Below are 18,079 nucleotides of genomic sequence, written 5' to 3'. Positions count from 1 at the left end.
GTAATTCTTTATTATATAATATTTCCCAAAAAGAAAAGAAAAGACTCCAAATAATCCAAATACTGCCATAAAACTTATACATAAAGCAAAAAAATACGACACGTAACACCCCTTCTTATTAAGTCACATCTGGCTACCTATTAATCATAGAATAACGTTTAAAATAGCATTTCTAGTCTTTAAGGTCCTACTATATAATACCCCTCAATTTATATCCAGAATGATTATTCCATATCATTCAAATCGATCCCTTCGATCGTCACAACAAGAGTTTATTATTGGTCCCTTCCTTAAAAATTGGTGGGAACAAGGAGAAACGATATGTTCTCTGTTTTAGCTCCCCAACTCTGGAACACTCTACCTTTTTTTATTAGAAAGGATAGAGATCTTGTCTCTTTTAAAAAAACTTTTAAAACTTTCTTATTCAAATGATGCTTTTATCGATTAATTAATCTCTTTTTTTTTTTCCCCCCTCCCTTTGTTTTTTTTCCCTAATATATGTTTTTTCCTCCCATTAAGAGAAAAAATTTGTAACTTTTCCCCCCCTTTCCCTCTCTTTCATGTTTGTTTTTAACATTATGTATAGAGATCTTTTCTGTTTTATGTAATTATTTAACAAATATTTATTTGCTGTTATTAATGTAGTACTAATATGATTGTATGTTCTCTTATAATTTGTTTTTTTAATTGTACATCGCTTAGAATGTATTAAATAGGCGATTCATCAAAAATAAAGTGAACTTGAACTTGAACTGAGAACCAGAAAAGCCAGGGTTCAAATACTACTGATGCACCTTATAATCACTGGCAAGTAACTTAACTCTCCATTGCTTCACAGGAAAATAATAATTGTATCTGAAAGTAACTCACTTTCAACTGCAACTGAAAAGAGCTAAATCCAAGAGATCTACTAGGCCTGTCCCCCATATCCTCTAGTCTAAGACACATATCCCAGTCTCAGATGGTCCCAGCTCTGGCTTGCCAGGACTATGTACCTCATTAGGGTAAGTTCAATATGTATCATTCTGATTTTATTACTTTGAACTAATATATCCCAAATATGCACACAAAAATGAAATTTTAAACGGTCAACAGTAAAAAAACTTCTTCAATGAAAGATGTAATTAGTAGTGCTATCCATATTCACGATTCAAATCGATTCACTTCGGGTGAATCGATTCGAATCGATTTACTACACCAAAAAATCAGTCTCCCGATTGACTGACCCTCCCTCCTCGCCCCTAAAGCAGGAGCGGCAGCGCTGCCTCTTCCTGGCCTGTCGTTCCTGCTTTAGAGGGCGAGTGGGGAGGGTCAGTCGGGAAGTGGCTTCCCTGCTAGTGTCCGGCTTCCTGTAGCAATTTACCGAAATTCAGTAGCCTGCCCTGCAGAAGAAGATCGCTGGCTCTAGAAATCTTTTCAAGCTGCCATAGGTCGTCCGAGTTGTCTTCTCTCTGCTGCGGTCCCGCCTCCTTCTCTAACGTCAGAGAAGGGGCAGGACCACAGCAGAGAGAAGACAACTTGGACAACCTATGGCAGCTTGCAAAGATTGCTAGAGCCAGCGATCTTCTTCTGCAGGGCAGGCTGTTGAATTTAGATAAATTAAACATGCAGGCCTTCTGGGGGGGGGGGGGTATAGTCCTTCGTGTGGGGCGGGATGCAGGCCTTCCGGGGGGTGGTACATGCCTTCAGGGGGTGCAGGCTGGTCTTCAGGGGTGGGGTGTAGGCATTTAGGGGGGGGACATGCAGGCCCTCAGGGGGGGACAGGTTGGTCTTCAGGGGTAAGGTGTATTCCTTCGGGGGGGACATGCAGGCCTTCAGGGGTGGGGTGTGTAGGCTTTCGGGGGGGGGCGGGGGACAGGCTTGGTCTTCAAGGGTGGGGTGTAGGCCTTTCAGGGGGGTGCAGACGTTCAGGTCTGGTACACGGAGGGAGGGAGGAAAGGGGGGTTCAAAGAGACATGCATATGCCATGATTTGGGGGGAAGAAATCAATGGGTCTAAAACAGAGGATGGAGAGAGATGGTGGACAATGGGATTTAGGGATGAAAGGAATAGAAAGGGAGAGATGGTGGACCCTGGGATGGTGGGGAAGAAGGGAGTGATGCTGGATGAAAGGGTAGTTGAGAGAAGGTGGATCTGTGGATGGACGACAAAAAAAGGAAGATGCCAGACTCTGGGAGGGGAAGGGAAACGGAAGATGAGGACAGAGATGGAAGATGGATGGTTAGCACGGAGAAGAAGAAGAAAGAAGGAGATCCTGGCAAGCAAGTTATCAGAAAACAACCAGAGCCTGGGACCAACAAGATTTGAATAATGACCAGAGAACTAAAGGTAGAAAAACTAATTTTATTTTCAGTTTTGTGATTACAATATGTCAGATTTGAAACGTGTATCCTGCCAGAGCTGGTGTTAAACCACGAACGTGAGTTAGGATTTAACAGAGAGAGGAAAAGCTCTTTTTGTTTATTTTGTTTACACCATAGCACCAGTGTGGTTAGGAGAGGGCAAAGGGGTGAAGAGGCTATAAAATAAACCCACCAGGATGTTTTAAAAAAATATTGGGCAGAAAATCGAATCGAATCATCGATTCAATAGGCTGAATCGAATTTGAATCGAAATTTTTTTTCCTGAATCGGGCAGCACTAGTAATTAGTGATGTTTCACAAATAACAACTGTTCACAAAAAGTTACTGCAATAGATAGCTCAATGGCTGTGAAAGGGACCGGGATCAAGTCTTTCTTTCCCTTGATTAAAGAATAAGTTCCTAATAAATGTGAATGAAGGTTCCTGGTGGTAGACACCACTCTAATGAACTAGAATCCCAAAGATAGAAATTGTCAAGATAAAGACAAATAAACTACTTCTTTTAAATGATGCATTCCTCAGTAGGATCCAAGATTTGTCATGATAGGTAAAATGAGAACCAATACACCTAAGGAAACCCCTGATTAAAATTCTTTTTTGACATACAATACTGTGCTCCTTTAATAGCTACGAGGGGATGCTGAAAAGTTCTCAGCCCAACCAAGAAGAGAATGACATGGATATGGTTCAATCAATGATCTGAAACAATGTCAAACAGATTTTGTTTCTGCAAACTGGTACTTAATGAAATAAGAGAACACTCTTGTCAGCTACATGAAAGCCAAAACCACCTTCGGCAGAAAGGAAGAAATTATACGCAGGGAAATTCCAGTCTTCGAGATGCAGAGGAGCAGTTCCCTATAGAAAGAGCCTGAAGCAACCAGAACATGGTCTTGAGCGTCAAGTCCAAGAAGGAAGCATCCCAAAGGGGATTCAAGGGTGCCTTTGTGAGGTTAGATATGATAGGTTAAAGTCCCAGGAAGGGAACGGCTGCTTGACCAGTGGTCTGATGCGAAGAGTCCCCATCAGAAATCTAGCAAACATCATGATGAGACACTAAAGAGGAACGATGATCCAAGGATCTAAAACAAGAGAGCCTGGTTACCTGAACCCAAAGAGACGCAACAGTGAGGCCAGAGGCAAGAATCACTGAGATAGGAGCTGAATAAGGGTCCATCTGGTCCTGAGCACACCAATGTTAGAAAGCCTTTCACATATTAGCATAAGCAGAAACTGTGGATGACTTCTTAGACTTGAGAAGAGTGTCAATAACCACGTCAGAATAACCTTTGTGTTCTATGGCTATGCCATAGTGTTCAATGGCTATGCCATTGTGTTCAATAGCCATGCCATAAGAGCAAAGCGATTTGAGTCCTCCATGCAGACCAGACCCTGTGTAAGCAGGTTGGATGGACACTTCAGCGAAAGCTGTGACCCTTGCGAAGACACATCAGATCTGCGTATCATGGTCTGCAAGGCCAATGGAGCCATTAGAATGACGTGGTCCGAATGGACTGTGATCCACTGAATGACTCTGCCTATCATGAGCCAAGGAGGAAAGCCACCTGCTTCTGGGGCATAGAGTCACCCTTTAATGACTTAACTTTGTGTTTTTTAGGCTGTGGAGGGTTCACAGCCAAATGCACAAAACTAGCAGCTGTGCCATGCCCCCAAAATAAAGAAAACCATACCACTGGGCTAGCCAAGCATTTGGTCAGCTGCTTCAGAATGGGAGAGGCTAAGCTAGATGCTGCCGCCTCTCCCGGCCGTGCCATGTGATACATGATGCAAGGATGCTCCCGAGGCACTAAATTTGCACAAGCCTGGCAAGAATTCACACTAAGAGAGCCCAAAGACTCCATCCCAACAAGGTTTTGAGGCAAAAACTGCAGTTCTGGAGAAGCAGGGAGCTTTAGGAAAAAAGTTAGTTAAAAATCCAAGTTGGCTGCCACTAAGAAAATTGCATCATAAACACAATATTTTTTTTACATTAAACAAACTACAAAAACGGAGATTTTAGGATTTTTCAGGTGGGGGAGCACAGGGGAACATATAGATACCTTTAAAACTTTGAATTTTAAACCTCCCCCAATTCACCTTACAGGCTGTGACAGCTCTCTTACAGTAGTTGGAATCAGAAAATTACTGCCTCATGCTGGGAATGCCTCTGCAATGCTGATCTTCAGGCTGCCAGTCAGACCCTATGCCTGACTGTACCTCCAACCCTGCAGACCAATGGACGCGCTCAGGGATGGGCAGAGGTGAGAAGACACAGCTGGCAACCTGCGAGATACTGCCGAGTCTCCAACAGATGCCAAACCTTCGTTTGGCAGAAGGAGAAAGGTAGGGACAGCCCTGAGCTCCTGTGAAGTAAATGCAGGCTGGCTGACATGTACCACCAAGGACTAGCCTGTCAGCTACAGACTGAAATCTGTATGATCTTAATGCAAGCAGAGATGGATAATTTCTCCGGGAATCAGAAACCTTGAAAAAGGGACGAAAACACACCAAATAAATAATAAAATGTGGAGAGCAGAACACACACACACTCCTGCTGGCACGTGTGCAGAAGGGAAAAACTGTAGGTGGAGCTAAGGAGCCCAGTGAAGTACAGCAGAAGCACAAAGAGAAAATCTGGGTGGATTCCTTCTGTAGATGGCACGCAGCCATGGGGACACTACTCATGTGTCTAGAATGTCTTACCTATTGCACTGGAAATAGGTATTTAGATAATTTTGTTCTGTAGATGGCACGCAGCAGCACAGCAGAAGCACAAAGAGAAAATCTGGAGTGGATTCCTTCTGTAGATGGCACGCAGCCATGGGGACACTACTCATGTGTCTAGAATGTCTTACCTATTGCACTGGTATTTGGTATTTAGATAATTTTGCAATAGGTATTTAGATAATTTTGTTCCTTAACAAAATGCATTGTGTTTACTTAGATTCATTTGTCTAATATTATTGTTTTTGTAAAGGTCAAAATACATTCTGTGCAGTGTGGCATATTTTATATAGTTTTTTATATTTTCTTTTCAGTTCAGCAGAAATAATTTAACTTCTCAATTTTTTTAAAATACAATTTGACATAATTTTCAAAACTTGCTTGTCTTTGCATCCCCCCTCTCACCACGCACCAGCCCAGCCCAGCCCAAAACAACTGCCACTCAGAACACATCATGATTTGAACATCTGCTTCCCTGGATAGAGGAAACATTGCATGGATCCTACTACTACTACTATTAATCATTTCTACAGTACTACTAGACAGAAACTATGGCAACTATTTTGATTGAGTGACTAGGGATTGCTCCTGCCCAGAAGAGGCCACTAAACCACCAGAATATTCAAAGGTAGGCCTGGTGAAGGCCTCTGGGTGGTAGGAGGGCATAGAGATGGCCAGTCCAGCAGCACCACTCTCTGGCAGTACTTGGTGGTGTTGGGGTTCAATTTTCAGCTGAAAATGCACTGGCCTTTCCAGTCAAAATCAAATAATTACTAACTTTAGATTTTAGACCAGTTCCAGTGCCAAAACTGAAATTCAGACATCCACTTATTAAAATTTTAAAATTGATATCCCCAGCAGTCCAACTTTCACTCTGACCCCTTTGGCCCCAGAAGTTACTGTATTTTTGCATCTATAAGATGCACCTATAAGATGCACCGTACTATAAGATGCACCCACCTGTAGAGGAGTAAAAACCAAGAAAAAAAATTTGATTCAGAATTTTTTTTTTAATTGGTTTTTCCTCCTCTACACGTAGGTATGTCTGGTGGGCTGGTGCGGGAAGCCCGAAGCCAGCAGCTCCCCAATACCTTTTTTTTAACTGGCGTGGTCAGCTGCCTTTTTCCCTGCAGAGCGGCGCATAAGGCAGAAATGCCTTTGCGCTCCCTGCCTGGTCCCGCTCCGCTCCGTGATTGGCTTGCCGTCAGTTCTCTCAGTAATACGGCAGAGTGAAATCCTCAACGGACAAGGCTGAAGCAGCCTGTTTAGAGCGCTGCAGGCCTGACGCTGCTTTGGATGAAGGTAGGGCTCACTCACAGTAGGCGGGGAGGGAGGGAAGGAAGGAGGGTTAGCAGGGGTTCGGCTTTGGCAGTTGGGGGCATGTTGAAGAGTTGATGGCAAATCTCAGGACTAGGGCTTATTGTTGGGATAGGGCTTATACCAGGGAAACATGGTATTCAAGGCCTTGCTTAAATGACAGCAACAGCCAGTGTCATTAGATAGCTATAAGTGAGGAATGATTTTTTTAAGGTTTCCAGTTCTACAACTTGAAATCTAAATTCTCTGCCGGGGAAAACATTTGTCTGGGTTTTCAACTTATAGCAACCCTCAAAACTGTTACAAACACATTGATGGGCCAACAAATAAGGGGTCACTTAATTTTCAATTTGCATACACTAAAATCAAATCTACACTGATGAATGCACATTCCTGTTTTACTAGTACAAAATTGTATTCAATTTTTATAGATTCAGTAAGATAATGCAGTACGGTATATGTTTGTAAATAGCAACACTGAAGGTCTGAGAAAATGTTATATACTCATAAAATTACAAGTAGATTTAAATTAAATTCCTATGATCTACTAGAATAATATTAATACAGTTACTTACGCATGTGATATAGCAGCCTCTTTACATTCTCTTATATCATTAATGCGTTTGTCTGTTAGCTGCAAATGAACAAAAATATTTAATCAAAGCAACAATTGGAAGGAAACTATTTGTGACAATGTCTGCCATAACTCCCTTGACACTGAGGTTTTTAAATGGGAAAGGTTCTACAGTACTTTATTAACGGCAACATACTTTGCCAAAATTCTCCCTTGCCCCATTTCCAATACTGTTTCAGCAGAAACCAGAGCAGCGTCCCTATTAACTGACTAGTCAGCAAAATATGACAGAAACATCTTCCTTCTTATAACATCAGAATATAACAAACATCTTCCTTCTTTTAACAGTGTATCCCATACTCCCCACTCTAGATGAGCCTCTACATAAGACTGAATTTCTCCATCCCTTGTCTGCTATCTTCATTTTCTTGAGTACAGCTTGAACCGCTTTAAGGTAAGTTCAGCTGGGTCTTCAGAACCATACAACTCATGACAAAATTGTATGGGAAAGTTAAAAATAGAGTGTATTAAAGAAAACTATAAATAACACAATGTGAATATTATGAAAATAATTACAATATTTCCATGACCAATGAAGAAATATCCATGTAAATCTACCCACTTTCAAAAACAATTGGGCGGCGAGGTGGTGGTGCTGAGGTCTTGGTAATTAAATACTGAAGACTTTATGAACATATATTGTGAGCATATTTTGTGTGCACTTGGGTGAACAGAAGGACTGATGAATTTATGAGTGAGTTGCTCAAGTATATTTATATATAATTTATAAGCAAGCCAATAATATTAAGTATATGTTCTGTCATTTTGTTCTTTATAATAGTCGCTACCATTTTGCCCAGCACTGACGATAGACTCACCAGTCTATAATTTCCCGGATCATCTCTGAAACCCTTTTTAAAAATCAGTTGTCACATTAGACCACCCTCCAGTCTTCTGGTACTATGCTGTATTTTAAAGACAACTAACAATAGCTCTGCAAGTTCACCAGCACTCTGGGATGTATACCATCCAACCCAGGCAATTTGATACTGTTCAATTAGTCAAACTAACACATTACATCGTCCACCGTTACAGAGATCTTGTTTGAGTTTCTCCGATTCACTCAGAATTTCAATACTACTTCTGGCACCAGTAGCTCCCCCACATCTTCTTTGATGAAGGACTGAGGCAAAGAATTCATTTAATCTCTCCCGCTATGGTCTTGCCTCCCCTGAGAGTCCCCCTTCTATCCCTTCGTTGTCTAGCATGTCCAACAATCTCTCTTCCCAGTTTCTTGCTTTTACAATACCTAAAAAGTTTCTACTATGTGTTTTTTGCTTCCAGCACAATCTTCTTTTCAAGGTCTCATTTTACACCTCCTTATTAGTGCCTGCATTTAACTTGACATTTCTTATGTTGTGTACAATCTATTTTTCAGTTGGAGCCTCTCTTCCACTTTCTGAAGGATTCTTTCTTGGCCTAATAGCTTCCATCACCTCACTTTTAACCTATGCTGGCTGCATTTTTGTCTTCCTTCCTTCTTTTTTTTAATATATGGAATATATCTAGTCTGGGTTTCCAGGATGGTATTTTTTGAATAACATCTTCGTCCGATGTATATTTTTAACCTTTGCAGCCTGCACCTCTACATTTCTTTTTTACCATTCTCCTCATGCTATCATAGTCTCCTTTTTTTAAAGTTAAGTGCTGTTATACTGGATTTCTTTTGCAAACTTATTCCTGGGATTATATCAAATCTGATCATGTTATGATCACTGTTATCAAGCGGCCCCAGGCATCATTACCTCCCACACCAATTTATGCGCTCCCACTACAGAATAGATATAGAATTGCTTCAACTCTTGTTTGGTTCCTGAGTTGGCTGCTCCATAAAGCAGTCCTTGATTTCATCAAGGAATTCTCCCTTGCATGTCCTGATGTTACATTTACCCAATCAATATCAGGGTAGTTGAAATCACCCATTATTATTGTGTTACCCCAGTTTGTTATACTCCCTAATGTCTGATAACATTTCAGCATTCTGTCCGTTCATCCTGGTCCAGCGGACAGTAGTACACCATCACTATCCTTTTCCCCTTACACATGGAATTTCTATCACATAGGGATTCCAAGGTGTATTTCTGCCCCTGTAAAATTTTCAGTCCATTTGATTCGAGGTCCTCCTTAATATATAATGCTACGCCTCCACTGATTCAATCCACCCTATCACTATGATGTAGCTTGCACCCCAGTAAGACAGTGTTCCACTGGTTATCTTCCTTCCACCGGGTCTCAGAGATGTCTATTATATCTATCTTTTCATTTAGTGCAATATATTCTAACCCTCCCATCTTGTTTCTTAGTCTTCTGGTATCTGCATACAGACATTTCAAACAATGCTTGTCATATCTATTTGCAATTTGTTCAGTAGTTGGCATGGATAATTTGCAATCTTTAAAATCAGCCTGCTTTGTATTTAAGGAAACCTGGTCTACTGTGGCCTGCATTACAATCTCACTATCGGGATGCTCTGTCTTTCCTTTTATGATATTATTTTAAAGATGCCTTATCCTGAACCATGCTCTTCTGAGCGACTGTTGGCTTTCCCCCAGTTTCTAGTTTAGGTTCAAACAATTTTTATTGATGCAAACAACAGCAAAGACAATACCAGGACATCCCAAGGGTGCATAGCACAAACAATGATGCATCATATGCAATAATAACTAGCACATACAGATAAGATTAACATCAACCAAACATCCCTCCCCATCCCACTCAACAAAGGGAGAGCGAGATTAAGGAGGGCAGGAAGGTACTCCGAGGCCCTGGAATCTTATGAGCCCCGAAGATGCCACCCCACCCCCTCCCCCCACCTAATCCCACTTATCCTATCCGTGACTAAGTGCCAGAACTTGTCTACACCCCCCACCTCCCCTCCCCAAGCCCCTCCCCAAGCCCTCCTCCCCTCCTCCCAATGGCACTCTCCACCCCGCCCTACCAATACACACCATTACTCTCCCAAACCAACTAACTGAGTGCCCAGATTAGGACACCCATCTTAAGACCGCACCTCGCGGCCCTTTGGATGCAAGGCTTGCAGATATGGCTCCCAGATATTCAAGAACAACATCTTACGCTTCCTAGCCCCCTCCGGCATCTCGCGCCTCCCAGATGGCCACACTGATGTACCTCGTTCCGCCAATGCCAAAACACCGGAGGGTCAGGGAACGTCCAGCACTGAAGAATACATTTCCTGACCACGTAAGCTCATTTTCCTACACAGAGCCCGATGCCCCTAGGCAAATGGCCAAAAGCCTCTGGTAAATCCAAGACAAAGTGGGCCGGAGTACTGCGCAAGGCTCTTCAATTAACCTTGACATGTAAGAATGATACACCTCCAGAAGTGCTGGATGATGGGGCAGGACCCAACAAGCATGTCCCAAAGTGTGTCCCCTTCCCACATTTATGACACCGTGGTGTAGGGAGACCTCCACTGTAATGCAACTGTGTACGAGTGTAATAGGCGCGTGAGGTCACCCTATAATACGTTTCCCACAACCAAGCACATGGGGTCACCCCAGGCGTCGCCCTCAATGTACGAGCAACATCCCAGTGTCCCAAATTAATCTGCAATTCCCCTTCCCATTTACCCCAGATGTTCTGGTAGTCCTTAACTGGTTGTAACTCTTGCAAACTAGCATGAATGCTAGACAATGAGAGGGACACCCCCTCCTCCTGAGCAAACAACTCCCACAGTCTAGCCCCCAAATGCAAGCATAATTGTGCTCCTCCACTTGATAACATGCGAACTGCGCTTCCCAGGTCTCCCCTACCTTTGTTCCCCCAGTTTCTAGTTTAAAAGATGTTCTTTTTTAAATGTTGACGCATCATCTGCTAGACTAGAGACTAAAAAACTGGGCACAGGCCCTATAGAGGATAACCTAGTTCTGTCTCAGTTTACTTGCAGAGGAACCTAAACCCATTCATCTGAAACCAATGTGGCTAACGATAAAATGGGATGTTTCTTTTTTATTTTTAGGAAAAAATATACATAATTTTAAACAGTGTTTAAAAAACAGTGTTTAAAAAAATATACATAATTTAAACAGTGTTTTTAAATTGAAATGTACACTTCGTTTTTTTAGATTTAAAAACCATCCCAACACCTAAACATATCAGAAGGCAGTAAACATTTCCAAACATTACATTTAGGTCATACAAATAGCACACTCTCATAAACAAAGTATATGAGAAAATAGAGATGCAGCAGTTGACAAGTTGGGAAATAGAAGAAAAAAAAATAGTTATGGTTCAGACTATAAACATACATTTTTAATAGGAATGAGTGGTTATAGTATCAATGTTGAAATCCGCCTAGACCTTTGCTGTTGACATTAAAAGGTAGACTTAAAGATCATTGTTGTATGAAAGTTATTACTTTATTCAGCTTTCTTTTCTTCCAAGGGCCTTTATCTCCAAATGGGTTAACTTTTGTGACACCATAACAGTAGTGAACTTCACTCCTAAGGGTATGTGGAGTATAATTTAATCTCTCAAAATTTTTACTAGTGTTTACTATAGCACATGTACCAATGAGAGCTTCTGTCTGTAAATTTGTAAGACAACTTATCGAGATATGATTAGAAAGTACATTAAAATTAGGCCTATGACACTCAATACAATAAAAAAAATATGTTTGTATCTTTCTGCATGTTTTCTTGGTTTCTGACTACATTTCTTAGTATTTGAGATTCTCCCTCTGCACATTATATTACATAATCACTTGGAAATAACATTTCTGTTATCAATGCTGCCTCTTGTGTTTTTCTCCTTTACATAATGCCCATTTTTCTTATATCAAGCTTATCAACTAGAATAGGAATATTTTAGATGTTCACAACATCTTCATTTTCCACAGTTCTCTCAGGATCATCCCAGTGGTTTTAAGATACAGTAATTTTGTAGTGTTTGTAATGGTCTCTTTGGATAAAACATACTACCTTATTGTATTGAAATTTTCTCCCATCAGAACTTTGCATCCATCTTAAAGATCACAAAATCAAAAGGAGGAAAGGGGGCAAAAAAAATCAATATTATTAATCCAAAAAAACTCCCCAAGATCATTCAAAAAGAGCACTAAACTTAAGCAGTGCAGGTCAAGGCAAGTGAAAGAAAAGCCTCACTCTAACGGTGGGGGGGCCACTGCTTGTAGTCCTCGTTATTCAGACTCTGTTTTCCTGTTCTATGTGAGCCCTTGCAGCCCTGACGAAATGGCAGTGCGGTGTGAAACAATCATCGGATGGCTGCACATAGTTGTTAGGAGTGTTTTTGAGCAAGTTTGAACTGCTATTTTCATCACTGTAATTAAGCTTTGATATAGTTCAGCAGCGAAAGTTTTTACACCAGTGATGTGAGGTTGGTGGAGTAGGTTTCCCTCACCCGTTAGACTGGACTTTTTCTTCGCTTGCCTGACTGCACTGCTTAAGTGTTTAGCGCTCTTTTTTAATGACTGGGAGTTTGGGGATTAATAGTATCCATCTTAAAGATAACATTTCTAGCCTTTCTTACAAAATAATTTTCATTTTGTCTATTTTTCTATACTTGCTGTGAACATCTGATTCAATTGTCCTGGCCTGCAACTATTAATCTCTCAACCTCAGGTTAAAGTTCACCTTTCTTTAACCATTTGTGGGCTTGGTTTGATTGACATATAGTTCCAAGACTAATATTTTCTAGTTCACATTATTTATTTGCCACTGTTTTTCCTTGTTGTTAACCTAATACTTTAAATATTTTTCTGTACTGGTGTTCTCTCACTTTTCCTTCTGTTTGTTGGCATGATGACCAAATTTAAGAATGGAGAAAGATTCTAGAATTCTTTTTGTAATTTGAGTTTGTTGATGATCAGGTAGGCCTGGAGATCTACAATAGAACCATCCACAGCGAGAGAGCATGGGATGAAGTTAAGAGGTGATAGGCTCAGGGAATAAATCTAAGGAAATACTTTTTGTGGAAGTGTCACCTGGTGTGGAATAGTCACCTGATGTGTGAATAGTCACTGGTAGAGGTGGTCGAGACAAAGACTGTGCCTGATTTCAAGAAAGTGTGGACAGGCATATGAGATCTCTTAGGAAGAGAAGGAGATAGTGTATGCTGCGGATGGGTCATTTGGCCAAACGTTATCTGTTGTTTCTTTGTTTCAACATGTATTTTTTTTTCTAGGAAACCCTTCCTCCTTTGGCTCTTGGACTATACTGATTCTTATAACTCACTGGCATGGAGGAGTTTTTCTTGTTGTAGATTCTGTTTTTTCAAGATCTTTATGAGGCAGTCTACAATTCCAAAGCTGATGAAGAGTACAAGAATTATTGGTTTATTAATGACATATCTTTTTCTGAGTTGTTAAAAATCACTTTTCACTATCAGTTTTAATTCCTATTAATATCTTTTGCTGGTCTTTTTTCTCAGTAATTTATGCAGGACTGCTGCTCTAGGAGCCTCATGTATTTATTTTATAACTTGAATGAAGTACTGTGGAACAAGATAATGGTGTGGTGGCTGTATTAGTCACCTTTTCAACTAATATAAAGAAATGAACAAAAAAACAAAGTAATAAGGTTAATACATAAAACAATACTGAACCAAACTACAAGCAGCATGCTATAGGTTAATAGGTGGCAGTTTATATTCCAGGAGGAATGTTTGTATTTTCAATCTTATTCTGAAAACTCCTACAGCAACCAGGGCCCTGCTTTGGGATCATACTTAAGCTGAGCAGCTTTACACAGAATTCAAAACTCACATCATTTCTTGCCTCTTACTACTCTACAGCTATCCTTCCTGTTCATTCTGAGTGTGTGTGTTCCACAATTATGATGTGAAATATATCTTAGCTGTGTTTGTTAGTCCTGACTGGGAAAAAAAACAAAACTGCCAGGATAGAGAAAAGGGATATAAAATTCTATGTCAATTTCCAGTTTAAACTATTAGTCTCAGTTACATGCTGCACAACCATGTCAACATGTTCTAGGCTGCTGAGGAGTATAAACCGAGCATTTATCTTCAGAAACAGGACACATTTCTTTACAAACATAATATACAGTATACTTTTCTGGAACATAAGTGTAGCAAATCTCCTAAAATACATCGCCAGAACTACAATTTTAGTATTACATTTTTTAATGAAAGGTCAAAGGAACAACATACCCCCTTATATTGACAAATAAGTCTTCTACTGCTTTATGGATATGGAAAACTTCATCTCTAAATAGAGACAGACAAGAACTACTCTGAAGGGCAAGCTTCCAAAGACTCAAAGCAGTAGCATCAGAATTCAGGATTCCATGACACAAAATAAATCCAACTGAAAAAAACAAAACAATCAAAAGCATTCAATTACTAAAAATGCGGAATATTTAGGCAAAAACTAATAATGTATGACAAAATCAGTTGGTTTTTCAAATTTCAACTCTATAAAAGGTAATATTATGATAATACTTTCATCATATTCTCATAATGCACAAAACATTTTAATAGGTATAAGATGCAGGATTCCTTTTAACATTCTTGTTTGTATTGTACACTATTCAAGTGATTGGTATAATATTGGTTTTTATAAAGTAAAGGCAAAGCATATGCAAAAAATATGCAAAAGCTTACATTAAAACATTTAGATAATTCAAATAGAAGTATTTCTGGAAAACCAAATTTATCTAGCCTGTATAATAAAACAAAACAATATGACGCATTATTTAAAATAACATTTCAAAGAATCTTCTTTTTTTATATAATTCTTTATTTATAACACAAGCAAATACAACTCCCCCCCCCAAAAAATAACTGTATTAGTTTACTGCCAACAAAAGATCATCTATTTACAAATACATTCTTATGGCAGCATGAACTGTAACTAGATCAGAAAACATGGGATGCAATCCCTGAAATATAGAAATGCTGCAACAAATTTACACTGAATAATTTCAAATTCTTAGATTAAACCTAAATTGCCTATCTGCAACAAGGGTCATAGGCGTCAGAACAGGGGAGGCCACAGGGGCCTTGGCTTCCCCAAAAATTGCCAGTAGTAATAGGGCCAACAGGGATCCTGCGGGCAGAGAAATGCTAACTGCGTGTCCACCCTGAATTTCTTGTAACAGTTGCTGGGCGGTGGAACCAATTCACAGCGTCGATCTTCTGCCATCTTCTCTCCACTGCGGCCCGCCTCAGCGGAAACAGAAAGTGGTCAGAGAGGGCAGGTCGCAGTGGAGAGAAGACAGCGGCAGAGCGATGCTGTGAACTGGTTTCGCCACTCAGCAACTGTTACAAGAAATTCAGTGTAGATGCAGGGGGAGGGGGAGGAGTAGATGTCAGGGAAGGGATGCGACAGAACGCGCCAACCAGCTGGTACACTGGCCAGCAGCAAGAAGCCATTTCCACCGGAGTGCTGCCTAGAAATAAGGCCCCTCCCAAGACTTTTCAGATTCGGAGGAGGGGTAGAAGTTAGAAAGGGAGTGATATAGGTCTTAGAGAAGAGTGTGAGGGAAGAGAGATATGTTGGACTTGAGGGAGGGAGGAAGAGATGCAAGACACAGGAATGGGGTAAGAGAAGGAAGGAGGGATGGAAAGATGTCTGATTTGTGAGGGACAGGGAGAGATGGACAGGGACAGCAGAGGGGGTAGAAGGAGGACAGTGAGAGATGGATTTGGAGGACAGAGGGAGCAAGAGTGGGGGAGATGGACATGAAGGAAGGCTGAGGTGGTCAGGGAGAGATGGATGTGGAGAGACAAAAGGGAGAGAGCAAAATGAAGAAAGGGAAAGATTCAGGGGAGGGGCAGAAGGGGGAAGGAGATATAGATGACTCGGAAAGCAGAGGAGGAAGAGGAAAGATGGACAGGGAAAGGCAGAACGGATATGGATGGTGGGGTGGAAGGGGAGAGAGAGGAGATATATCATACTTGGGAGAGGGGAGTGGAAGGGCAGAAAGCAGAGATGTTGCACTTGTGGGACGAAGAGAAAAAGAAAGAGAGGAAGAAAATGAGGGTGAGGTAAGCCATAAGGAGGAAAGATGAAAGAAATGTTGGATCTATGTGGGAGAGTTGTCAAGGAGATGAATGAGCAGAATAATGAATATATGAGGGTAGAAATGTGATAATGGGAAGCAGATAAAAGGGAATAAGAGGATGAGAAATATGAACACTAAGAGATGAGAGGAGGAGATAGAAAGTTGATTAGATAAAAAGTGAAAAGGAATAAAGCAATGTTCCCTCTAAGCTGCATGACCATTCACCTCTTAGCGTGCAACCTGCACCAATAGCTCTGGAGCTCTTGATTTCATCAATTCTTTTTTTGTACATGGTTGGCTGGAAAATTCTTCATCTCAGGACTTGCAAGATCTGTCCAGGCAGAAAGCAGGTGAAGTAACTTACAGGGTTGGATGTCTGGAATCCTTTGTCCTTCTACTACAAAAAAAATTATTGAGGTAAGAACCTAATTTCCCTTTGTAGTGCAAAGAGCAAAAGATTTCAGACAGTAGGTGATGTACCAAAGCAGTCTTGTGTGTCTAGAGTGGGACAGATGAGCCTTCCCACAAAACTGAGGACCCAAATGCAGCAAACTCACGAACCACTATGTCCACACTGTAGAACTTCGTAAAGGTATGGAGAGTATACCATGTAGCACCCCTACATATTTCTCGGGTGGCACTACCCACGATTCTGCTGAGAAGAAACCACTCCTCTGGTGAGTGGGTTTAGCGATATCTGCAGTGTTCCCCTAGCCAATGTAATCACATATGAATCCATCTAGAGATAGATGCCTCAGAAGCCAGTCTTCTGTTGTCTGGCTTTACTAATCAGAACATGCTGGAGTACTCCACTTTTATCTCCCTCTGCCCAGACAATTGCCATTCATGATCATTTCTTGCTTTTACCTTTGCAAGAATGAACTGAATCATTTAAGACCAACTCTGAATGCCACAATCCTGAAATCTATTAAGCAATATTGCATGGCCCAGGGTATCAAAAGCAACTGATATGTCGAGGAAAGAGGAATTCACAAAAGAGATCTGTTAAAGGGTGATCAAATCAATCTTGTCTCCCTTTCGAATAAGATCTAGAACCCAGCGGTCTGAAGAAATCTGCCTATAGACTTCCCAGCAAGCCACAGTCTCCTCCTTATTCATGGGAGCACAGCTACCAACATGGCATCATAGCAACTTTTTGAAGGCTGTCCCGGTCTGAGAACTGGAGGCTTGAGGTGGTCTGGTACTCCCAAACCCCTGTCTGGATCTCTGTGCAAAGGAATCTCTGTAACATTGTCAAGTTGTCCAGAGCCTCGAAAATAACCTCAAAAAAACTTACCTCAACTGGCCCCCCCTGGGAGCACGAGGTATGCTGTCAGGCAAGGTCTTCAGCCGGCGATCTGCCATGCTGGACATAAGGTCATGCAACCTTTTAACAAAGAGCATCTGCACTTCGAAAAGAAGCCTGCTCAACATCACTTTGGAGGCTAAATCACCTTCCATTATCTGATCCAGAGCATTCTGCAGGCGGAACTAGCATACGCCAAAACTTTAATCAGGGCCCTGATGATGTCATACAGGGCACATACCACAATCTATACCCTCCAGCACCAGCTGGGGACATATATCTTCCTTGGATGCTGTGATCTGTTGTAGCCTTGTGTGGCATGCACGTACCACAAACGAGGCTGCCGCTACAACTTTGATCCCTAAAGCAAGAACTTCAAACTGTTTTTTCAAAACTACCTACACCTTTCGGTCCTGCACATCCTTTAGCATCACTCATCTTTCACTGGGCAAGGAGGTATGTTTGGTAACCTGAGCACCATGGAAGCCACTTTTGGCTGTACAACAGCTGTAGGAATTCTGGGATAAAGCCTAGACATAGGCTTAGCTACCCTCAAGGAACCCTCCGGACCGGGGTGTCCCACAGTTCCTTGTCTGGATGCGCGGGGAAATCGTGGTCTGAGAATTTGTACCGCTCACGACCTTGCACTATGAGGTCGATGACTATTGTTCCAGCTTCAACTCCCTCAGGGCATCAGTAATAATGTACAGCACTGTAGTTGACTTAAAAAGATG

General features: G+C 41.3%; 1 protein-coding gene and 1 long non-coding RNA gene across 3 annotated transcripts in view; one reads left to right on the top strand and one right to left on the bottom strand.

The window, feature by feature from the left end:
* The window catches only part of NCKAP1 (NCK associated protein 1), a 268,727-nt gene that overhangs the window by 150,017 nt on the left and 100,631 nt on the right, over window positions 1-18,079 (bottom strand). For both annotated transcript variants that reach the window (XM_033944817.1, XM_033944818.1), the window contains 3 exons: window positions 14,180-14,340; window position 13,802; window positions 6,979-7,030 (listed from right to left, as the gene is read on the bottom strand). In XM_033944817.1, the coding sequence (XP_033800708.1) occupies window positions 6,979-7,030; window position 13,802; window positions 14,180-14,340 (214 nt within the window). The remainder of the gene's footprint in view (window positions 1-6,978; window positions 7,031-13,801; window positions 13,803-14,179; window positions 14,341-18,079) is intronic.
* Window positions 663-13,343, top strand: LOC117360671. The gene is made up of 3 exons (XR_004539475.1): window positions 663-1,004; window positions 7,326-7,431; window positions 13,200-13,343. It is a non-coding gene; the product is annotated as an uncharacterized LOC117360671 (long non-coding RNA).

This window comes from Geotrypetes seraphini, chromosome 5, assembly GCF_902459505.1.
Source record: "Geotrypetes seraphini chromosome 5, aGeoSer1.1, whole genome shotgun sequence".
NCBI lineage: Eukaryota > Metazoa > Chordata > Amphibia > Gymnophiona > Dermophiidae > Geotrypetes > Geotrypetes seraphini.
Note: the sequence above shows the minus strand (reverse complement) of the source record. Positions and strands in the feature narration are given on the sequence as shown.